We start from the raw sequence: 25,780 nt of genomic DNA on the forward strand, positions 1-25,780 counted from the left end.
TCCCCGCACCTCTTGCTGGTGGGTGCAAGGTTGATGGTGTGGATTTATAATTTGAAGTAATGTAAGCATTTACAGGAGGACCACAGGTCCCAGCAAGCCTTTCCCACATGCTGGTACTTGGATAACCACAAGTACCAGCATACGGGCGTTAAAGACCCACTGGCACCTATAGTCTCCCTGTAAAAGAAATATTAAAATAAATTACTGACCCACCGTACTATACTCACCTTCTCCCCTTGTCCATGTAGAATCCCGATACATGGATAAAATATATATATATATATATATATATATATACATATATATATATATATATATATATATATATATATATATACTTGCCTAACCCTTGGCACAGGTTGGTCCCCTTACCCATGTAGGCATCCCAGGGGTTAAAAAAACACTAATGTCCCAATCCACATAGCCGTGCTATATGTGGATCATGTACATACAGCACGGCTCCCATAAGTGGCGGGATCCACATCCGTTCTGTCACTTGTATGGCGACCAGCCAATCGGTGACTGCTACCATGGTAACAGGCTGCTGAATGGCTGTCAGTGGCCTGGCTGTTGATAAGCAGACAGGCTATACTCACAGCCAATAAGCTGCCTGTTACCATGGTAGCGGCCACTGATTGGGTTGTGACAATATAAGTGACAACTCATGTGGGTTCAGCCACTTACAGGAACCACACTGTATATACAGCACTTTTTTTTCTTAATTAGAACTAGTTACTTTTTATACACAGAAGCACAGCATGACTCGCACTCGATTGTATTTTGGTCTGAGTTTGCTCTGTGTTTTTAAACACGTTTCTTAGTAAATTTCCGGTGTTGTATTCTTTTCTCTTGAAAGCACTTGTGAGTTGGAAAGATGGTGTATTGAATTCTATTTGCAGATTTTGCAATTCAAATCGTGATTTTACTCCCATGTTTGCATTTAGTAATACCCCTTGCGCAGATGGAACTGCATAGCAGCATTCGGAGCTTGGCCTCGACTGTTTTGCACTGTGTAAATGACAGTGGAGAATTTCCCATTAGGCACGTCCTGGGGGTGGCACTTGGATGCTTGTGTTGGTACTGTCAGCCCAAAAAGTACCAGTAACTGCAAAATATATCCACTGTACTGTACCGTATGCCATTTGAATGGAGTATATATGGGTAAAACATGCACATAGTGCCCCTGTAAGCTGTCCTACTTAGTAAATATGTATACATAATAAAAAATAAACAAAATGTCAGTTAGTGGCTTTTTTTATTCTATTAAATGTTCTATAATCAAATGAGGACTTATAACCAACCAATTAAAATTTTAAAATTAGACAGGCGGGGGCAGCCATAACTGTTGTGCCTAGAGGTGCCCTCACCCCTAAATCCGCCCTGGTAAGTGAGGTACACTATGGGCTGTATTCAATAACTGTCGGAAGCTGCCGTCTTGTCGGAAAGACTGCAGCTTCCGACAGAAATTGGTCGGAAGGGGTTCCGACCTATTCAATAGGGGCTGATTTTTTCCGACAAGTCGGGAATTCCCGACTTGTCGAAAAACACGTGGATCGGCGGAATAGCTGCCGATCCACGTGCTTCTGTCGGAAATGGGGCCAAATCCGACAGGTTTTGGCCCCCTTTTCGACAAACTCAATCCGACTTGAAAACAAGTCGGATTGAGGTGAGGAGACAAGCGGTGCTGTGGGCCGCGGGGGGAGCAGAGATCGGCGGCTGGCGGGGGGAGCTGGCTGCGGGGGGACATGTCTACGGCGGCGCTGCAGAGAGAGACATCTCTTCCTGCAGCGCCTCCCCCCGCTGCCGCAGACATGTCCCCCCGCAGCCAGCTCCCCCCCGCCGCCTGTCGATCTCTGCTCCCCCCGCGGCCCGCAGGAACCTCTTTCCCTGCAGTGCCTCCACAGACATGTCCCCCCGCAGCCAGCTCCGGACGCGGATCTCTGCTCCCACCGCTGTCCTGCTCACGCCCGCTGCCATCTACACTACTGGCCACTGCTGTCAGCGCATGTGCAGCCGCTGACCGCAGAGGCCGTCCATTGAATAGGGGTTGTTGGATCCATTCCGACAACTGCATATCTGAATGGATTCGACTCTTATTGAATATACCCCTATGTAGGCAACAGGTACACTTGAAGCACATGCCAAGGTGACTGAGTACATAAAGGAACATTCTGTAAGAAGCTGTTTTCATTTGAAATAATCTTAATGAGAGCAGCCTGGCTGCCAGATCTGTGTGAACTAGCTGAAATGATTAGGTGGATACCGAACAATTTTAAGATAATTTGAAGGGTGTGGGAATATTAATTTGACATGGTGAAATTGAATATGTCTGTAGGGCATTCTGTAAACGTATGATAAAACAAATTCATAACATAAAATATTATCACCTGCAAAGAGATTGGCAGGATTTAATGGGACTAGTTAGAGGTAAGCTTCTTTGCACAATTAGCTTTCACTGTTTGTACCATTTGCACCTTAATGCATTATAAAACGCAGGATAGGTAAGTGATGGGCAATTTATACATTTGGAAAATTATCTTCCCTTTTCTTCCTCATCCCATAATAGTGTTTCTCTGACGTCCTAGTGGATGCTGGGGACTCCGTCAGGACCATGGGGATTAGCGGCTCCGCAGGAGACAGGGCACAAAAGTAAAAGCTTTAGGATCAGGTGGTGTGCACTGGCTCCTCCCCCTATGACCCTCCTCCAAGCCTCAGTTAGATTTCTGTGCCCGGCCGAGAAGGGTGCAATCTAGGTGGCTCTCCTAAAGAGCTGCTTAGAGTAAAAGTTTTGTTAGGTTTTTTATTTTCAGTGAGTCCTGCTGGCAACAGGCTCACTGCATCGAGGGACTTAGGGGAGAGAAGTGAACTCACCTGCGTGCAGGATGGATTGGCTTCTTAGGCTACTGGACACCATTAGCTCCAGAGGGAGTCGGAACACAGGTCTCACCCTGGGGTTCGTCCCGGAGCCGCGCCGCCGACCCCCTTGCAGATGCCGAAAAGTGAAGAGGTCCAGAAACCGGCGGCAGAAGACTTTTCAGTCTTCATAAGGTAGCGCACAGCACTGCAGCTGTGCGCCATTGTTGTCAGCACACTTCATAGCAGCGGTCACTGAGGGTGCAGGGCGCTGGGGGGGGCGCCCTGGGCAGCAATGATAGTACCTTATTCTGGCTAAAAATACATCACATATAGCCCCTGGGGGCTATATGGATGTATTTAACCCCTGCCAGGTCTCAGAAAAACGGGAGACGAAGCCCGCCGAAAAGGGGGCGGGGCCTATTCTCCTCAGCACACAGCGCCATTTTCCCTCACAGAAATGCTGGTGGGAAGGCTCCCAGGCTCTCCCCTGCACTGCACTACAGAAACAGGGTTAAAACAGAGAGGGGGGGGCACTTATTTGGCGATATGACTATATATATTAAAATGCTATAAGGGAAAAACACTTATATAAAGGTTGTCCCTGTATAATTATAGCGGTTTTGGTGTGTGCTGGCAAACTCTCCCTCTGTCTCCCCAAAGGGCTAGTGGGGTCCTGTCCTCTATCAGAGCATTCCCTGTGTGTGTGCTGTGTGTCGGTACGTGTGTGTCGACATGTATGAGGACGATGTTGGTGAGGAGGCGGAGCAATTGCCTGTAATGGTGATGTCACTCTCTAGGGAGTCGACACCGGAATGGATGGCTTATTTAAGGAATTACGTGATAATGTCAACACGCTGCAAGGTCGGTTGACGACATGAGACGGCCGGCAAACCAATTAGTACCTGTCCAGGCGTCTCAAACACCGTCAGGGGCGTTAAAACGTCCTTTTACCTCAGTCGGTCGACACAGACACGGACACTGACTCCAGTGTCGACGGTGAAGAAACAAACGTATTTTCCTTTAGGGCCACACGTTACTTGTTAAGGGCAATGAAGGAGGTGTTACATATTTCTGATACTACAAGTACCACAAAAAAGGGTATTATGTGGAGTGTGAAAAAACTACCTGTAGTTTTTCCTGAATCGGATAAATTAAATGAAGTGTGTGATGATGCGTGGGTTTCCCCCGATAGAAAATTATTGGCGGTATACCCTTTCCCGCCAGAAGTTAGGGCGCGTTGGGAAACACCCCTTAGGGTGGATAAGGCGCTCACACGCTTATCAAAACAAGTGGCGGTACCGTCTTCAGATAGGGCCGCCCTCAAGGAGCCAGCTGATAGGAGGCTGGAAAATATCCTAAAAAGTATATACACACATACTGGTGTTATACTGCGACCAGCAATCGCCTCAGCCTGGATGTGCAGCGCTGGGGTGGCTTGGTCGGATTCCCTGACTGAAAATATTGATACCCTTGACAGGGACAGTATTTTATTGACTATAGAGCATTTAAAGGATGCATTTCTATATATGCGAGATGCACAGAGGGATATTTGCACTCTGGCATCAAGAGTAAGTGCGATGTCCATATCTGCCAGAAGTTGTTTATGGACACGACAGTGGTCAGGTGATGCAGATTCCAAACGGCACATGGAAGTATTGCCGTATAAAGGAGAAAAAGACAACGTCTTTTCAGCCTCAGTCCTTTCGTCCCCATAAGGGCAAGCGGGCAAAAGGCCAGTCATATCTGCCATGGGATAGAGGAAAGGGAAGAAGACTGCAGCAGGCAGCCCATTCCCAGAAACAGAAGCCCTCCACCGCTTCTGCCAAGTCCTCAGCATGACGCTGGGGCCGTACAAGCGGACTCAGGTGCGGTGGGGGGGGTCGTCTCAAGAGTTTCAGCACGCAGTGGGCTCACTCGCAAGTGGACCCCTGGATCCTACAAGTAGTATCCCAGGGGTACAGATTGGAAATTCGAGACGTCTCCCCCTCGCAGGTTCCTGAAGTCTGCTTTACCAACGTCTCCCTCCGACAGGGAGGCAGTAGTGGAAACAATTCACAAGCTGTATTCCCAGCAGGTGATAATCAAAGTACCCCTCCTACAACAAGGAAAGGGGTATTATTCCACACTATATTGTGGTACTGAAGCCAGACGGCTCGGTGAGACCTATTCTAAATCTGAAATAGTTGAACACTTACATACAAAGGTTCAAATCAAGATGGAGTCACTCAGAGCAGTGATAGCGAACCAGGAAGAAGGGGACTATATGGTGTCCCGGGACATCAGGGATGCTTACCTCCATGTCCCAATTTTCCCTTCTCACCAAGGGTACCTCAGGTTCGTGGTACAGAACTGTCACTATCAGTTTCAGACGCTGCCGGTTGGATTGTCCACGGCACCCCGGGTCCTTACCAAGGTAATGGCCGAAATGATGATTCTTCTTCAAAGAAAATGGACGATCTCCTGATAGGGGCAAGGTCCAGAGAACAGTTGGAGGTCGGAGTAGCACTATCTCAAGTAGTTCTACGACAGCACCGGTGGATTCTAAATATTCCAAAACCGCAGCTGTTTCCGACGACACGTCTGCTGTTCCTAGGGATGATTCTGGACACAGTCCAGAAAAAGGTGTTTCTCCCGGAGAAGAAAGCCAGGGAGTTATCCGAGCTAGTCAGGAACCTCCTAAAACCAGGAAAAGTGTCAGTGCATCATTGCACAAGGGTCCTGGGAAAAATGGTGGCTTCTTACGAAGCGATTCCATTCGGTAGATTTCACGCAAGAACTTTTCAGTGGGATCTGCTGGAAAAATGGTCCGGATCGCATCTTCAGATGCATCAGCGGATAACCCTGTCTCCAAGGACAAGGGTGTTTCTTCTGCGGTGGCTGCAGAGTGCTCATCTACTAAAGGGCCGCAGATTCGGCATTCAGGACTGGGTCCTGGTGACCACGGATGCCAGCCTGAGAGGCTGGGGAGCAGTCACACAGGGAAAAAATTTCCAGGGAGTGTGATCAAGTCTGGAGACTTCTCTCCACATAAATATACTGGAGCTAAGGGCAATTTACAATGTTCTAAGCTTAGCAAGACCTCTGCTTCAAGGTCAGCCGGTATTGATCCAGTGGGACAACATCACGGCAGTCGCCCATGTAAACAGACAGGGCGGCACAAGAAGCAGGAGGGCAATGGCAGAAACTGCAAGGATTCTTCGCTGGGCGAAAAATCATGTGATAGCACTGTCAGCAGTGTTCATTCCGGGAGTGGACAACTGGGAAGCAGACTTCCTCAGCAGGCACGACCTCCACCCGGGAGAGTGGGGACTTCATCGGGAAGTATTCCACATGATTGTGAACCGTTGGGAAAGACCAAAGGTGGACATGATGGCGTCCCGCCTGAACAAAAAACTGGACAGGTATTGCGCCAGGTCAAGAGACCCTCAAGCAATATCTGTGGACGTTCTGGTAACACCGTGGGTGTACCAGTCGGTGTATGTGTTCCCTCCTCTGCTTCTCATAACCAAGGTACTGAGAATTATAAGACGTAGAGGAGTAAGAACTATACTCGTGGCTCCGGATTGGCCAAGAAGGACGTGGCACCCGGAACTTCAAGAAATGCTCACAGAGGACTCATGGCCTCTGCCGCTAAGAAGGGACTTGCTTCAGCAAGTACCAGGTTTGTTCCAAGACTTACCGCGGCTGCGTTGACGGCATGGCGGTGGAACGCCAGATCCTAAGGGAAAAAGGCATTCCGGAAGAGGTCATTCCTACCCTGGTCAAAGCCAGGAAGGAGGTGACCGCAAAACATTATCACCACATGTGGCGAAAATATGTTGCGTGGTGTGAGGCCAGGAAGGCCCCACGAAGAAATTTCAACTCGGTCGATTCCTGCATTTCCTGCAAACAGGAGTGTCTATGGGCCTCAAATTGGGGTCCATTAAGGTTCAAATTTCGGCCCTGTCAATTTTCTTCCAGAAAGAATTGGCTTCAGTTCCTGAAGTCCAGAAGTTTGTCAAGGGAGTATTGCATATACAACCCCCTTTTTGTGCCTCCAGTGGCACTGTGGGATCTCAACGTAGTTCTGGGATTCCTCAAATCACATTTTAAACCGCTCAAATCTGTGGATTTGAAATATCTCACATGAAAAGTGACCATGCTGTTGGCCCTGGCCTCGGCCAGGCGAGTGTCAGAATTGGCGGCTTTGTCTCACAAAAGCCATGTCTGATTGTCCATTCGGACAGGGCAGAGCTGCGGACTCGTCCCCAGTTTCTTCCTAAGGTGGTGTCAGCGTTTCACCTGAACCAGCTTATTGTGGTACCTGCGGCTACTAGGGACTTGGAGGACTCCAAGTTGCTAGATGTTGTCAGGGCCCTGAAAATATAGGTTTCCAGGACGGCTGGAGTCAGGAAAACTGACTCGCTGTTATCCTGTATGCACCCAACAAACTGGGTGCTCTTGCTTTTAAGCAGACGATTGCTCGTTGGATTTGTAGCACATTTCAACTTGCACATTCTGTGGCAGGCCTGCCACAGCCTAAATCTGTCAAGGCCCATTCCACAAGGAAGGTGGGCTCATCCTGGGCGGCTGCCCGAGGGGTCTCGGCATTACAACTCTGCCGAGCAGCTACGTGGTCGGGGGAGAACACGTTTGTAAAATTCTACAAATTTGATACCCTGGCTAAAGAGGACCTGGAGTTCTCTCATTCGGTGCTGCAGAGTCATCCGCACTCTTCCGCCCGTTTGGGAGCTTTGGTATAATCCCCATGGTCCTGACGGAGTCCCCAGCATTCACTAGGACGTCAGAGAAAATAAGATTTTACTTACCGATAAATCTATTTCTCGTAGTCCGTAGTGGATGCTGGGCGCCCATCCCAAGTGCGGATTGTCTGCAATACTTGTACATAGTTATTGTTACAAAAATCGGGTTATTATTGTTGTGAGCCATCTTTTCAGAGGCTCCGCTGTTATCATGCTGTTAACTGGGTTCAGATCACAGGTTGTACAGTGTGATTGGTGTGGCTGGTATGAGTCTTACCCGGGATTCAAAATCCTTCCTTATTGTGTACGCTCGTCCGGGCACAGTATCCTAACTGAGGCTTGGAGGAGGGTCATAGGGGGAGGAGCCAGTGCACACCACCTGATCCTAAAGCTTTTACTTTTGTGCCCTGTCTCCTGCGGAGCCGCTAATCCCCATGGTCCTGACGGAGTCCCCAGCATCCACTACGGACTACGAGAAATAGATTTATCGGTAAGTAAAATCTTATTTTTACAGTGATTCATTCCTGACACAACCTGTAATGTAATGGAAGCGACCTCTTTAAGCCGGTGATCAGAGTTTAAGGTTAATTCATCCCATTCAACAGTGGATAAAGCATTTGTTTTGTACAAATACAGAAACACAGTACAGATTTTATAATGGTAATTAAATTACTGATGAATACATGAATATTTAATAGGTTATACTAATTAAAAATTATAAAGGATAACAGAATTGCCCATTTTTCAGTGATGTTTTTTTATAGCAGAAAAAAATGTCTGCTTTTTGTGTCTCATGATTCTTTTCTTTCCATTTTATATTGTATACTTTATCGAAAACAATCTTCCTGTAAAACATAATAATTGTTAGATATTTTTGTACTTCTATGAATAATGTTTCTGACAGACCTTTGAACAGCCTTCAGTTTCAGGTCATTTGGTTCAATATGTCACACACTTGTTAATGTTGCCATGAATGGAAAGCACTGCTTGGATCATACAGAAATTATTTGCACACTAGAAATGTGACCCAGCATATAGGTCATCTCATTCTGCTCCCGGATCCACCCTGCCCCCTCTCTATCCGCTGCTCTGCGCACCTCTCTGCTGCTCTTTCTCATCCTCTCCCCTTTCTATGCTTGATGCTTCACACCTTTATCCCTCGGATCTTGGTACCACATCTCCTCCCATACTTGCCATGTGGGCTAGGCCATTCCTGTCTCCCTAGCAGTGGGTGCCATTCAGACGTGTCCTGGCTTCCACTGTGCTTGCATGTAGGAAACAGGACAGACCTTAAAGAATTATTATATCCATGTATCTGGAATGGTACTCTGCTGTGGCGCGCTCAATGTACCTGGATGCTATCACTCCAGTATATCTATATCCAAGCACGATATGCGATGTTACAGGCTGGCACATTACATGATATATCCTGTCAGGTAATCAACATTCATTTGCAAATTCAAATCCAATATTCAGACTTGCGACGTTGGAACAAAATAAGCCCTGCGCAATGTAATAAATTGGGTGGTCTTTGGTTGGACCTTGCAGTTACATTCTCACCACATGTGTGTGAAGTAGTATCCGCAGTCCTGCATAAGGTCACTCAGTATTGAAAGCATTCTAGAACGTGTGGGAATGGAAGTCCTTATTCTTATGGGCGGCACAAGATATTAATGAGCACCCCTGGTTATTTTATTTATGACCATTTATACTAATGTTCAAAGGCAAATGAACTTGTGCTTCTGACAATGTCTTGTTCATATCAACTGCAATAGTCTTTTACTACATTGAATTGGAGACCCCTTAGATGTGTACTAAGAATATACAGTAGCTTGCCACCTCTCTATATGTATTTTTTATGTCTATGTTTGTTTATTTTTTATGTGCTATGTTTATTCATATGGCCATATGCGTCTGTGGCATATATATATATATATATATATATATATATATATATATATAATTTTGTTAATCTGTACATTATAGTGTGTTAAAGTATAGTTACACGAGATCGATAAAATAATTGCTATTTCCTCTGACTTTTATTTCATTGCAGGTAATAATAAATAGCACAATCTCACCCAATATGACATTTACAAAGACATCTCAGAAGTTTGGCCAGTGGGCGGACAGTAGAGCAAACACTGTTTTCGGCCTAGGATTTGGCTCTGAGCAGCATCTGTCCAAGGTAGGTCCACTGGTATGCTCGATTATTGCAAACTGTAGTGTCATTGCTTGTACATTACGTGGCGTTTCCATTTATTTTTCTTTAGAATCTATACAGATTTGCATAAATCATTAAGTACACATGCTGAGACACAAATTCATAATAAAACAGAAACAAACAAAATAAAACCAAATTAATATATAATGGCTAGAATTGTTTTCATGTTTCAGAATAAAACCGATATGGAGCAGCCCTGATTACAAGTTGTCTGCTGAGTATTAATAGCAAAATAAGTGCTTTGTAATGATTGCGCTGTTGGTGCACATCTTTTGAAAATAGAGAAAAAGGAGCAACATTGTTATTTTTGTGACCTTATAATACATCTTTTTCTATATATTTTTCTATTATAAATATTACTTATTTTTATTAAGTAAAACAAATAGGTTCAAATATACTGTAGTAAGTGCAGATGTATGTTCTTGTGAAGAGTAGTGCGTGGAAACATTGCACTGCCAACTGCTACTTATCCCCCAACTAAATAAGCATGGATCACTGCATGTGCCTACTAGCCTTGTTGGGTTACCTGCAGTAGTATTATAACTTGAGCCCATTTTTTCAGAGGACTTAACAAATTACATGTGCAAATTAGAATATCGTGCAAAAGTTCATTTATTTCAGTAATTCAGTTTAAAAGGTGAAACCAATATATTATAAACTCATTACATGCAAAGTAAGATATTTCAAGCCTGTATTTGTTATAATTTTGATGAATGTGGTTTACATCTTAAAATAACCCCAAATCCAAAATCTCAGAAAATTAGAATATTACATAAAATCAATAAAAAAAGGATTTTAAATACAGAAATGTCGGCCCTCTGAAAAGTATAATCATTCATATGTACTCAGTACTTGGATTGTGCCCCTTTTGCATGAATTACTGCCTCAATACAGCGTAACATGGATTCTATCAGCCTGTGGCACTGATGAGGTGTTATGGAAGACCAGGATGCTTCAATAGTGACTTTCAGCTCTTCTGCATTGTTTGGTCTTATGTCTCTCATCTTTCTCTTGGCAATGCCCCATAGATTCCCTATGGAGTTCAGGTTAGGCGAGTTTGCTGGCCAATACAGCATAGTAATCACACGGTCATTGAACCAGGTTTTGGTACGTTTGGCAGTGTGGGCAGGTGCCAAGTCCTGTCAGCATCTCCATAAAGCTTGTCTGCTGAAGGAAGCATGACGTGCTCTAAATTGTCCTGGTAGACTGCTGCGTTGACTCTGGACTTAATAAAGCACAGTGGACCAATACCAGCAGATGACATGGCTCCCCAAATCAACAGACTGTGGAAACTTCACACTGGACTTCAAGCATCTTGGACTGTGTGCCTCTCCATTCTTCCTCCATACTCTGGGACCTTGGTTTCCAAATGAGATGCAAAATTTGCTCTCATCAGAAAAGTGGACTTTGGACCACCGAGCAACAGACCAGTTATTTTTTTTCTTGTCAGGAAAAGGCCATTCAAAAGTGTGGGGGAGCTTCACAAGGAGTGGACTGAGGCTTGAGTTAGTGCAAGAGCCACCACACACAGACGAATCCTGGACATGGTCTTCAAATGTCTTATTCCTCTTGTCAAGCCACTCCTGAACAACAAACAACGTCAGAAGCGTCTTACCTGGTCTAAAGAAAAAAAAGAATCTATGGGACATTGCCAAGAGAAAGATAAGAGACATGAGACCAAACAATGCAGAAGAGCTGAAGCTATTGAGGCATCCTGGTCTTCCATAACACCTCAGCAGTGCCACAGGCTGATAGAATCCATGCCACGCCGCATTGAGGCAGTAATTCATGCAAAAGGGGCCCAAACAAGTACTGAGTACATATGCATGATTATACTTTCAGAGGGCCGACATTTCTGTATTTAAAATCCTTTTCTCTGACGTCCTAAGTGGATGCTGGGGACTCCGTAAGGACCATGGGGAATAGCGGCTCCGCAGGAGACTGGGCACATCTAAAGAAAGCTTTAGGACTATCTGGTGTGCACTGGCTCCTCCCCCTGCGTGCAGAGTGGATTGGGCTTCTTAGGCTACTGGACATTAGCTCCAGAGGGACGATCACAGGCCCAGCTTGGATGGGTCCCAGAGCCGCGGCGCCGGCCCCCTTACAGAGCCAGAAGGCAGAAGAGGTCCGGAAAATCGGAGGCAGAAGACGTCCTGTCTTCAACAAGGTAGCGCACAGCACTGCAGCTGTGCGCCATTGCTCTCAGCACACTTCACACTTCGGTCACTGAGGGTGCAGGGCGCTGGGGGGGGCGCCCTGAGACGCAATAAAAACACCTTGGATGGCAAAAAAAATGCATCACATATAGCTCCTGGGCTATATGGATGCATTTAACCCCTGCCAGAATCCATAAAAAAGCAGGAGAAAAGTCCGCGAAAAAGGGGCGGAGCTTATCTCCTCAGCACACTGGCGCCATTTTCCCTCACAGCTCCGTTGGAGGGAAGCTCCCTGTCTCTCCCCTGCAGTCACTACACTACAGAAAGGGTTAAAAAAAAAGAGAGGGGGGCACTAATTAGGCGCAGTATTAACTATACAGCAGCTATAAGGGGAAAAACACTTATATAAGGTTATCCCTGTATATATATAGCGCTCTGGTGTGTGCTGGCAAACTCTCCCTCTGTCTCCCCAAAGGGCTAGTGGGGTCCTGTCCTCTATCAGAGCATTCCCTGTGTGTGTGCTGTATGTCGGTACTTTTGTGTCGACATGTATGAGGAGAAAAATGATGTGGAGACGGAGCAGATTGCCTGTAATAGTGATGTCACCCCCAAGGGGGTCGACACCTGAGTGGATGAACTGTTGGAAGGAATTACGTGACAGTGTCAGCTCTGTATAAAAGACAGTGGTTGACATGAGACAGCCGGCTACTCAGCTTGTGCCTGTCCAGACGTCTCATAGGCCGTCAGGGGCTCTAAAGCGCCCGTTACCTCAGATGGCAGATATAGACGCCGACACGGATACTGACTCCAGTGTCGACGGTGAAGAGACGAATGTGACTTCCAGTAGGGCCACACGTTACATCATTGAGGCAATGAAAAATGTTTTACACATTTCTGATAATACGAGTACCACCAAAAAAGGGGTATTATGTTCGGTGAGGAAAAACTACCTGTGAATCTGAGAAATTAAATGAGGTGTGTGATGATGCGTGGGTTTCCCCCGATAACAACGGATAATTTCTAAAATGTTATTGGCATTATATCCTTTCCCGCCAGAGGTTAGGGTGCGTTGGGAAACACCCCCTAGGGGGGATAAAGCGCTCACACGCTTGTAAGGGCTCTACCTTGGCCTGAGATGGCCGCCCTTAAGGATCCTGCTGATAGAAAGCAGGAGGGTATCCTAAAAGGTATTTACACACATACTGGTGTTATACTGCGACCAGCAATCGCCTCAGCCTGGATGTGCAGTGCTGGGTTGGCGTGGTCGGATTCCCTGACTGAAAATATTGATACCCTAGATAGGGACAGTATATTTTTGCCTATAGAGCATTTAAAAGATGCATTTTTATATATGCGTGATGCACAGCGGAATATTTGCCGACTGGCATCAAGTCTAAGCGCGTTGTCCATTTCTACCAGTAGAGGGTTATGGACACGTCAGTGGTCAGGTGATGCGTATTCCAAACGGCATTTGGAAGTATTGCTTTATTAAGGGAGGAGTTATTTGGGGTCGGTCTTTCAGACCTGGTGGCCACGGCAACAGCTGGGAATTCCACGTTTGTACCCCAGGTCGCCTCTCAACATGAGAAGACGCCGTATTATCAGGCGCAGTCTTTTCGTGGACAAGCGGGCAAAAGGTTCCTCATTTCTGCCCCGTGACAGAGGGAGAGGAAAAAGGCTGCAGAAATCAGCCAGTTCCCAGGAACAGAAACCCTCTCCCGCCTCTGCCAAGCCCTCAGTATACGCTGGGGCTTTACAAGCAGAATCAGGCACGGTGAGGGGCCCGTCTCAATTAATTTCAGCGCGCAGTGGGCTCACTCGCAAGTAGACCCCTGGATCCTTCAGGTGATATCTCAGGGGTACAAATTAGAATTCGAGACGTCTCCCCCTCGCCGTTTCCTAAAGTCGGCTTTACCGATGTCTCCTTCTGACAGGGAGACAGTTTTGGAAGCCATTCACAAGCTGTATTCCCAGCAGGTGATAATCAAGATACCCCTCCTGCAACAGGGAACGGGGTATTATTCCACACTGTTGTGGTACCGAAGCCGGACGGCTCGGTGAGACCGATTCTAAATCTAAAATCTTTGAACACTTACGTACAGAGGTTCAAATTCAAGATTGAGTCACTCAGAGCAGTGATTGCGAACCTGGAAGAAGGGGACTACATGATGTCTCGGGACATCAAGGATGCTTACCTTCATGTCAAAATTTACCCTTCTCACCAAGGGTACCTCAGGTTTGTGGTACAGAACTGTCACTATCAGTTCAGACGCTGCCGTATGGATGGTACACGGCACCCCGGTTCTTTACCAAGGTAATGGCCGAAATGATGATATTCCTTCGAAGGAAGTGAATTTTAGTTATCCCTTCCTTGGACAATTCCCTGATAAGGGTAAGATCCAGGGAACAGTTGGAGGTCGGTGTAGCACTATCTCAGGTAGTGTTGCGGCAGCACGATTGGATTCTCAATATTCCAAAATCGCACCTGGTTCCGACGACGTGTCTTCTGTTCCTAGGGATGATCCTGGACACAGTCCAGAAAAAGGTGTTTCTCCCGGAGGAGAAAGCCAGGGAGTTATCCGAGCTAGTCAGGAACCTCCTAAAACCGAGCCAAGTCTCAGTGCATCAATGCACAAGGGTTCTGGGTAAAATGGTGGCTTCCTACGAAGCAATCCCATTCGGCAGATTCCACGCAAGAACTTTCCAGTGGGACCTGCTGGACAAATGGTCCGGATCGCATCTTCAGATGCATCAGCGGATAACCCTGTCACCAAGGACAAGGGTGTCCCTCCTGTGGTGGTTGCAGAGTGCTCATCTTCTAGAGGGCCGCAGATTAGGCATTCAGGACTGGGTCCTGGTGACCACGGATGCCAGCCTGCGAGGCTGGGGAGCAGTCACACGGAAGGAATATCCAGGGCTTATGGTCAAGCCTGGAGACATCACTTCACATAAATATCCTGAAGCTAAGGGACATTTACAATGCTCTAAGCTTAGCAAGACCTCTGCTTCAAGGTCAGCCGGTGTTGATCCAGTCGGACAACATCACGGCAGTCACCCACGTAAACAGACAGGGTGGCACAAGAAGCAGGAGGGCAATGGCAGAAGCTGCAAGGATTCTTCGCTGGGCGGAAAATCATGTGATAGCACTGTCAGCAGTATTCATTCCGGGAGTGGACAACTGGGAAGCAGACTTCCTCAGCACGACCTCCACCCGGGATAGTGGGGACTTCACCCAGAAGTCTTCCACATGATTAAAAACTCGACAGGTATTGCGCCAGGTCCAGGGACCCTCAGGCAATAAGCTGTAGGCGCTCTGGTAACACCGTGGGTGTACCAGTCAGGGTATGTGTTCCCTCCTCTGCCTCTCATACCCAAGGTACTGAGATTGATAAGATGGAGAGGAGTAAGCACTATATTCGTGGTTCCGGATTGGCCAAGAAGGACTTGGTAACCGGAACTTCAAGAGATGCTCACGGAGGATCCGTGGCCTCTACCTCTAAGAAGGGACCTGCTCCAGCAAGGACCCTGTCTGTTCCAAGACTTACCGCGGCTGCGTTTGACGGCATGGCGGTTGAACGCCGGATCCTGAAGGAAAAAAGGCATTCCGGATGAAGTCATCCCTATCCTGATCAAAGCCAGGAAGGATGTAACCGCAAAAACATTATCACCGCAATTGGCGAAAATATGTTGCGTGGTGCGAGGCCAGTAAGGCCCGACGGAGGAAATTCAACTGGGTCGATTCCTACATTTCCTGCAAACAGGAGTGTCTATGGGCCTGAAATTGGGGTCCATTAAGGTTCAAATTTCGGCCCTGTCAATTTTCTTCCAAAAAGAACTAGCTTCAGTCCCTGAAGTTCAGACGTTTGTAAAAGGGGTACTGCATATACAGCCTCCTTTTGTGCCACCAGTGGCACTGTGGGATCTCAATGTAGTTTTGGGTTCCAAAAGTCACATTGGTTTGAACCACTTAAATCTGTGGAGTTAAAATATCTCACATGGAAAGTGGTCATGCTGTTGGCCCTGGCCTGGGCCAGGCGCGTGTCAGAATTGGCGGCTTTATCCTGAAAAAGCCCTTATCTGATTTTCCATTCGGACAGGGCGGAATTGAGGACTCGTCCTCAGTTTCTCCCCAAGGTGGTTTCAGCGTCTCACCTGAACCAACCTATTGGTGGTGCCTGCGGCTACTAGGGACTTGGAGGCCTCCAAGTTGCTAGACGTTGTCAGTGCCCCGAAAATATATGTTTCCAGGACGGCTGGAGTCAGGAAATCTGACTCGCTGTTTATCCTGTGTGCACCCAACAAGCTGGGTGCTCCTGCTTCTAAGCAGACTATTGCTCGTTGGATTTGTAGTACAATTCAGCTTGCACATTCTGTGGCAGGCCTGCCACAGCCAAAAATCTGTAAATGCCCACTCCACAAGGAAGGTGGGCTCATCTTGGGCGGCTGCCCGAGGGGTCTCGGCTTTACAACTTTGCCGAGCAGCTACTTGGTCAGGAGCAAATACGTTTGTAAAATTCTACAAAATTGATATCCTGGCTGAGGAGGACCTGGAGTTCTCTCATTTGGTGCTGCAGAGTCATCCGCACTCTCCCACCCGTTTGGGAGCTTTGGTATAATCCCCATGGTCCTTACGGAGTCCCCAGCATCCACTTAGGACGTCAGAGAAAATAAGAATTTACTTACCGATAATTCTATTTCTCATAGTCCGTAGTGGATGCTGGGCGCCCATCCCAAGTGCGGATTGTCTGCAATACTTGTACATAGTTATTGTTACAAAAATCGGGTTATTATTGTTGTGAGCCATCTTTCAGAGGCTCCTCTGTTATCATGCTGTTAACTGGGTTCAGATCACAGGTTATACGGTGTGGCTGGTATGAGTCTTACCCGGGATTCAAAATCCTTCCTTATTGTGTACGCTCGTCCGGGCACAGTATCCTAACTGAGGCTTGGAGGAGGGTCATAGGGGGAGGAGCCAGTGCACACCAGATAGTCCTAAAGCTTTCTTTAGATGTGCCCAGTCTCCTGCGGAGCCGCTATTCCCCATGGTCCTTACGGAGTCCCCAGCATCCACTACGGACTATGAGAAATAGAATTATCGTTAAGTAAATTCTTATTTTTTTTATTGATTTCATGTAATCTAATTTTCTGAGATTTTGGGTTTGGGGTTTCTTAAACTGTAAACCACAATCATCAAAATTATAACTAATAAAGGTCTGAAATATTTCACTTTGCATGTAATGAGTCTATATACTATATTAGTTTTACCTTTTAAGTTGAATTACTGAAATAAATGAACTTTTGCACGATATTCTAATTTTCTGATTTTCACCTGTAAGGATATTGCAGCGTACTGGGTATTATCCGAGTCCATTAACCCACTCAACATGTTCATATCAAATCCGTGTACAATTTTTCCCTATCAGCCAAGTACGATGAGCAGAAATACAAGCAGAGGGCAGGAAATAGAAAAATATTTTAGGTAATATTTTAAAAGGAAGATGAACTACATTTTATAGGATCATTTTAAAACGGCAGACACTTTACAGTAAAAAAAAAAAAAAGTTTCCCCTTTTTAAAGTTTGCTATATAAAAAGGATGGGAAATTTAAAGGTACATTTGTATTTTAAGAGAGCAATATATACCACTGTATAGCCCAAGAGCATATACTGACATATTATGCTATTAGTATATTTTATAATTTGTTTATATCACCTTTCTTTTGGTTTGCCCTTTCCCCACTTCTTTTTTTTTTATTTTTTTTTAAATATACTATGCTAATACAGGTTGAGTATCCCATATCCATATATTCCGAAATACGGACTTTTTTGAGTGAGAGTGAGATAGTGAAACCTTTGTTTTTTGATGTCTCAATGTACACAAACTTTGTTTAATACACAAAGTTATTAAAAATATTGTATTAAATGACCTTCAGGCTGTGTTTATAAGGTGTATATGAAACATAAATTAATTGTGTGAATGTAGACACTCTTTGTTTAATGCACAAAGTTATAAAAAATATTGGCTAAAATGACCTTCAGGCTGTGTGTATAAGGTGTATATGTATCATAAATGCATTCTGTGCTTAGATTTAGGTCCCATCACCATGATATCTCACTATGGTATGCAATTATTCCAAAATACGGAAAAATCCCATATCCAAAATACCTCTGGTCCCAAGCATTTTGGATAAGGGAGACTCAACCTGTATATACTTTCTGCTGGAATGTGTACATTCTATACATACACTCTATCTCGCTTACACACACTCACTCACTCTTACACATACACTCTTATTCGCTTACACACACATACAATAGTATAATCAAACACTTATACTCACACATGCAATAATATAATCACACACACACACACACACACACACACACACACACACACACACACACACACACACACAATAATATAATAACACGTGTATACTCACATACAGCATAATATATTAACACATGTATACTTGCGCACACAGAATAACATAGCACATGTATACTCACACACAGCATAATATATAATCACCCATGTATACACACAAACACACACTGTAATATAATCACACACGTGTATACACACACACACAACATAATAACACAGGGGTTGGGTAGGTGTGCCGGCAAGGGGTGGGAGGGACAGCGCAACAAAGACACCCACGAGAATATGGGAATAGTCCTGCTAGTCTGCATGCCGACTGCCTGAATTTGGAGGGGGGCGGGATGTAGCTGTCGGTATTGTGACCGGCGGTCTCCTGACCGCCAGTCACATAACTACATCCCTAAAACACATGTATACTCACACATGCAGAATAATATAACAAACATGTATATTCACGCACACAATAATAATTTCTCTAGCATCCATAAGGGATATTGGGGACAGATTAGTACGATGGGGTATATACGGGTCCAAAGGTGCGACTGCACTTTAAATATCTTCTTCAACTGGGTGTGCTGGCTCCTCCCCTCTATGCCCCCTCCCACAGGCAGTTTAGGAAAAAGTGCCCTCAGGAGAGAATGCGCACTCAGCTAGCTCCAGAGTTTTTCTTCAATTTCATTTAAACTTTTACTTATTTTGGTATGCTGTTTGGGCAACAGCATACCTGCGCCGTGCGAGTTAGGAGGGGAGACTGGCCTCATGAGGTGCTGAGCCGCTTCTCTGCTGCAGAATCACCGTCCTGAGGGGCTGTTTGTTCAGCGGGGCAGTGCGCCTTAGCTGTCGCAGCCGCAGCTTGCCGCACACCCCTGACAGCCTGAAGGTGATCGTCGTGGTGAGTACAAACCGAGGGGCCCCCCTGTTCATGGTGCGGGAGAAGCGTGGGAGAGGCGTACGTGTCTCTCCTAGGGGGGACCCGCGGGTGCCCCTGCGTGAGATTGGCGGGAGGTGTGTTGTACCAAGCATGTATGTGAGGCTACACAGCCTGTGGAGACATAGCCATTCTAAAACTTATTAGTAGATCCAGCGCCATAGCGGGGGGCGGAGCTACATCAGAGCGGGCTCAGCTGCATTTTGGTGCTTTCCTCTGCATAAGCAGCAATAGCGGCCTCATACAGCTCCTCCAAACGGTCACAGGATCACTGGTACCGGGTGTAGAGGGGGAGAGCCACTATTAGTGCACAGTTTACATTCCTCTGGGGAATTTTCTGTACAGCAGTATAACGGTTATATATTACTACATAAAACGCTGTCAGTCTGACTGGGGCTGTACAGAGTTGGGTGCACTGGTGTTCTCTCTTCTGTGTCTCCTCTCACATGCAATAGGGCAGGCTTGTATTGTATTCAGTCTGTGTTGTATGTGTATTGTTTTTGTATTTCAGTATGGTGAAACAGAAGTCATGCAATGTATGTAATGCCAGATTCTCCCCTATTTCATCGGGCTCCATATCCTGTGAGCAGTGTATTCAGTCATCACAAAATGCTGATAACAACATGGGGGAGAGTTCAGAGCCTTCCTGGCTGGGGGCTATAAAAACTATGATGTCGGATATGTCAGCTGAACTCACTGCCAATGCCAACAAAACACAAGAGCTGCAACAAGCAGTAGCTAGCCTAACTGCCAAGGCTGGTGCTTCCCATCCCCCGCTGTCTAATACAGGTGCACAAAAACGTGCTTTACCTGCAATTTTATCAGATTCTGATGATGATGTACAGGTGGATGGGGATGATAGGGATCCCATTAGTGGGGATTCCACCCCTACACAGGTATCGAACCCCTCATATTGGCCATATAGGATGTGTTAAAGCTCTTCCTGGAGGATGCTACTAATCAGCAGCCATTTTTCCTCCCTCAAGACAAACTGGCAGTCACTTTTCCTGATTCCAAGGAATTGGATGTTTTATTTAAATTAGCCTGGAATAATCCAGATAAAAAATATCAGGTGTCCAAAAGGTTTTTAAATACCTTCCCATTTGCCCCTGAAGGCAGGAAATTCTGGGAAGAATCTCCAGCAGTAGACGTCTGTCTCTCGCCTTTCTAAAAAAGCATTGCTCCCTGCTCTGGGCCCTTTTACGGTAAAGGACCCGGGGGATAGGAAAATTGAGACCACTCTGAAATTGATCTAAACTGCTGCAGGTGTAGCTCAAAGACCGGTCATTGCTGGTTGCTGGATGCCATTCATACATGGGCTACTCAGATTCAGGAGGGTCTTTCGGGTGATATGACCTTGGTTACTACCCGGGACCGTCTACTCTTTTCGTTCCTCTAGATTTCGTTCTAGGGCCCGGGGTGCCTCCAATGCAGCTAGAGGCTCCAGAGATAAGCCTAAGAAATCAGCCATTGCTGGCTCTCGGGAACAGAGCACCAGTTCAGCTTCCACATGACGGTGCCCACCCACCCCATGGGGATCTCGTGGTGGGAGCTCGGTTAGGTCACTACAGCCACGTCTGGAACGGTTCCTGCCAAGATGCCTGGGTAAGGGACCTTATCTCTCAGGGTTACAAGCTAGAGTTCGACGGTGCTCCTCCCCAACGATTTTTCAAATCAGGCTTGCCAGTTTTGGAAGATATGCGTGTAACGCTACTACTGGCCATCGACAAGTTGGTCCAGTCCCAGGTCATTGTTCCAGTACCCCTGCTACAGCAAGGACAAGGTTACTACTCCAGTCTGTTCGTAGTGCCAAAACCAGACGGGTCTGCGAGTCCCATTTTGAATCTGAAGCCCTTGAATCCTTACCTGAAGGTTTTCAAATTCAAGATGGAATCTTTGAGAGCGGTGATCACAGGCCTGGAACACCAAGAATTCTGTCCCTGAATATCAAGGACGCTTACCTCCATATCCCAGTGTGGCCTCCTCATCAGGCCTATCTGTGGTTCGCCCTACTGAGTGATTACTACCAGTTTCAGGCGTTACCCTTCGGCCTGTCTACAGCTCCGAGGGTGTCCACGAAGATGATGGCGGAAATGATGTTTCATCTCAGAGTCCAGGGGGGTCAACATAGTCCCTTACCTGGATGATCTCCTGATAAATGCGATTTCCAGGGAGCTTCTACTGCTATTGCACTATCCAACTTCTGTCTCACCACAGGTGGATTCTCAATTTATAGAAGTCCTATCTAGAGCCGTCTTAACGGCTCCTGTTTCTGGGCATGATACTGGATACTGTAGCTCAGAGAGTGTTCCTCCCAGAGGACAAAGGGAGAACACTTCAAGAAATGGTTCGCATTGTTATCCGACCTGCTTGAGTTTCCATTCATCTTTGCATAAAATTGTTGGAAAAGATGGTGGCCTCATACAAGGCGATACAGTTCGGAGGGTTCCATGCCAGACCCTTCCAATTGGACATCCTGAACAAGTGGTCCGGTTCTCATCTTCAGATGCACTAGATGATTTGGTTGTCACCCCAGGCCAGGATTTCACTCCTGTGGTTGCTACAGTCTTCCAACCTACTGTAGGTTCGACGCTTTGGGATTCAGGATTCGATACTCCTCACGACGGATTCAAGTCTGAGAGGATGGGGAGCTGTCCCCAGGGGGCGCAGTTCCGGGGCAGGTGGTCTGCCCAAGAGGCCCTTCTTCCAATCAACATTATGGAACTTCGCGCTATCTATAATGCTCTGATTCAGACCTCCCCTCTACTCTAGGATCAGGCAACCCAGGTTCAGTCGGACAACGCCACGGCAGTGGCGTACGTCATTCAACAAGGAGGGGCAAAAAGCAAGGCCTGCATGTGAGAAGTGTCCAAAATACTCCTCTGGGCGGAAAGAAATGCAAGAGCACTGTCCACAATTTTCATTCCGGGACTGGACAGCTGGGAAGCGGACTTCTAGAATCACCACCCTCAGGTGTTTCAACAGATCGTCGACAGGTGGGGATGCCCACAGATAGACATGATGGCATCTCGCCTCAACAAGAAGCTTCGCTGCTACTGTTCGCGAACCAGGGACCCTCAGGCGAGCGCAGTGGATGCACTGACATCACATTGGCCTTACCAGCTGGTCTACCTATTTCCTCCAATTCTGTTGATCCCAAGGGTGCTCAAGCGGATCAGACATCACGGAGTACAAGCAATCTTGATTGCACCGGATTGGCCCCGGAGAGCGTGGAATGCGGCTCTTCTGGACATGTCCATAGAAGAGCCTTGACCTCTGCCGCTAAGAGAGGATCTTCTTCAGCAAGGGCCGTTCGTCTACCCAGATTTACGGCGGCTTTGTTTGACGGCATGGAAGTTGAGCGGAACATCCTAGCTCACAAAGGGCTTAACAAAAAAGTTGTTGCCACTACGGTGCAAGCCAGAAAACCTGTGACGTCAAAACACTATCATCATATCTGGAGGAGATATGTCTCTTGGTGTGGGGAACGTACGTATCCGCCTGCAGAGTTTCACTTGGGACGTTTTCTCTGTTTCCTGCAGGCTGGTGTGGATAAGGGCTTACGTCTAGGTTCCGTTAAGGTCCAGATTTTAGCTCTCTCAATTTTCTTTCAGAAGAAATTGGCTGTGTTGCCAGACGTTCAGACCTTCTTACAAGGGGTGCTCCACATACATCCTTCCTTTGTGCCGCCTACGGCACTCTGGGCTTTGGATGTAGTGTTGAAATTTCTACAGTTCTCCTGGTTTGAGCCTCTGATGACGGTAGAAGACAAGTACCTCACATGGAAGACAGTGATGTTATTGGCCCTGGCTTCTGCTAGATGTGTCTCAGAATTGGGGTAATAATCGTGTAAAAGTCCCTACTTGGTCTTTTACGAGGACAGAGCGGAGCTCCGGACTAGACACCAGTTCCTGCCGAAGGTTGTTTCCGCATTCCACCTGAATCAACCTATTGTGGTTCCGTCTTGTTCTGACACTTCAGCTCCTTCGGAGTCTTTGGATGTTGTGTGTGCATTGAAGATCTATGTTAGGCGCACTGCTCGGTCAGGAAGACTAATTCCTTATTTGTGCTTTATGATGCGCAAAAAAAGGGTTGTACTGCTTCTAAGCAGACCATTGCTCGCTAGATTAGGCTTACTATCCAACAGGACTATGTGTCGGCAGCCTTACCTGTTCCTCAGTCTCTGAAGGCCCACTCTACAAGGTCAGTGGGCTCTTCCTGTGCGGCTGCCCGTGGAGTCTCAGCCTTGCAGCTATGCCGAGCGGCTACCTGGTCGGGGAAGAACACTTTTGTGAAATTCTACAGGTTTGATATACCCTGGCCGAAGAGGATACCCAGTTTGGGTAGGCGGTGCTGCAGCAGTCCCCGCTCGTTCTGGAAGTTTTGGAACGTCCCCATTGTACTAATCTGTCCCCAATATCCCTTATGGATGCTAGAGAAAATAGGATTTTAAATACCTACCGGTAAATCCTTTTCTCGTAATCCATAAGGGATATTGAGCGCCCGCCTCTGTGCGGTGACTTTCTGCAGGTTCTCTGTTATGTGTTAACTGTTCAGCTGTTGCTGTTTTCTGTTGCCAGCTGTTGCTGGCTCAGTTATGTTATGGTGTACTGGTGTGTAAATCTCACCACACTTACTGTTATTTTCCTTCTCTCAAGTATGTCCTTTCTCCTTCGTGCACTGTTTTACCTATAACTGCCGATGGGAGGGGGCATAGAGGGGAGGAGCCAGCACACCCAGTTGAAGAAATGTAAAGTGCACTGGTTCCTTTGGACCCGTCTATACCCCATCGTACTAATCTGTCCCCAATATCCCTTATGGACTACGATAAAAGGCTTTACCGGTAGGTATTTAAAATCCTATTATCACACACATTTACTCATACACACAGAATAATATAATCACACACGTATATTCGCACACACAGAATAATATAATCTCACACACGTATACTCGCACACACTGAATAATATAAGCACACACGTATACACACACACACACACACACACACACACAATTATAATCACACAAGTATACCCACACTCAGAATATAATCACACATTTACACTCGCACAGAATAATATACTCACACACAGATTAATATACCACACACATGTATACTCACACACAGAATAATGTAATCACACGAATAATATAATTATACATGTATACTCACACCCACAGAAAAACATAATCACACATGTATACTCACACACAGAATAATATAAGCACATACTTATACTCTCGCACACACAGAATGATATAATCACGTATACTCACATACACAGAATAATATAATCACACACGTATATTCGCACACACAGAATAATATAATCTCACACACGTATACTCACACACACAATAATATACCACACGTGTATACACAGTCAATTGAACTATTCCAGTTAAAATGAATACATTTTTATGGTTATTATTGCTTGTGCCACATGTCGAAGGACCTGTAATTATTTTGATGCTTCCTTGTAGGTATTTGGAGTGTTGTCACCATCATTTTCATAATAACCATTATTTTCTCTGTAAATATACAGGAAGAATAATTTAGGAAATACTAGTTGTTAAAAAACAAAAATTATAAGAAAAACCTGACACCCAAAATAGTCTCGATGGATTATGACGAAGGCATCTTGAAAATAACACTACAAGTAATTCCCATAGCAACCTCCTACTTCACAGTACATCTCGCATACGTACATGTCATCCTACATTTATTAGAAACTGCTTGCCTCATCTATTCAGACTCTTTCTATAGGTGTATGGCTTGTCTCTCACATTCGCAATGCCCTTTATTTTTATTATTATTATTTTTTTAATAATAAACAAAATAAATCAAAGTAGAAAAATAATTGGTTAGTCACATAAGTACAAAAACTAATAATACAAAATAAAAAAAGGAGATTTATGGTAGACTTACCATGGTTAAATCTTTCTGCAAGGTACATTGGTTCCACAGGAAATCATCGGGGTGTAGAGATGTATCTTGATCCAGGCACCAACAGGCTAAAGCTTTAGACTGCGCCAGGATGCATTGGGGCCTCCTCTATAACCCCGCCTCCAGGCACTGTGAGCCCAGTTTCGGTAAACCAGTCCAGTGCAGGAGCAGGTAAAAGAGAAGGTAGCTGTTAGTCACACAGAACCACGTTCTCACGACAGTAGAAGGGACTAGCGGCTAATGCCATACAAACCTATAGAAGCTAGGTGTGTCAGGGTGGGCGCCCTGTGGAACCAATGTACCTCACAGAAAGAGATTTAACCATGGTAAGTGTACCATAAATCTCCTTTCTGCAGCAGGGTACATTGGTTTCCACAGGTAAACATAAGGGATGTCCTAAAGCAGGTCCTCATGGGAGGGGACGCGCCGAAGCAGGTATAAGAACCCGTCGTCCAAAGGAAGCATCCAGGGAGGCGGAAGTATCAAATGCATAGAACCTAATGAACGTGTTCACTGAAGACCACGTAGCCGCCTTGCACA

General features: G+C 46.1%; 1 protein-coding gene across 1 annotated transcript in view; it reads left to right on the plus strand.

Annotated features, from left to right (window-relative positions):
• The window catches only part of HOMER2 (homer scaffold protein 2), a 433,557-nt gene that overhangs the window by 265,243 nt on the left and 142,534 nt on the right, over positions 1-25,780 (plus strand). The window contains exon 3 of the mRNA XM_063925972.1: positions 9,655-9,786. Within this exon, the coding sequence (XP_063782042.1) occupies positions 9,655-9,786 (132 nt within the window). The remainder of the gene's footprint in view (positions 1-9,654; positions 9,787-25,780) is intronic.

This window comes from Pseudophryne corroboree, chromosome 6, assembly GCF_028390025.1.
Source record: "Pseudophryne corroboree isolate aPseCor3 chromosome 6, aPseCor3.hap2, whole genome shotgun sequence".
Taxonomy (NCBI): domain Eukaryota; kingdom Metazoa; phylum Chordata; class Amphibia; order Anura; family Myobatrachidae; genus Pseudophryne; species Pseudophryne corroboree.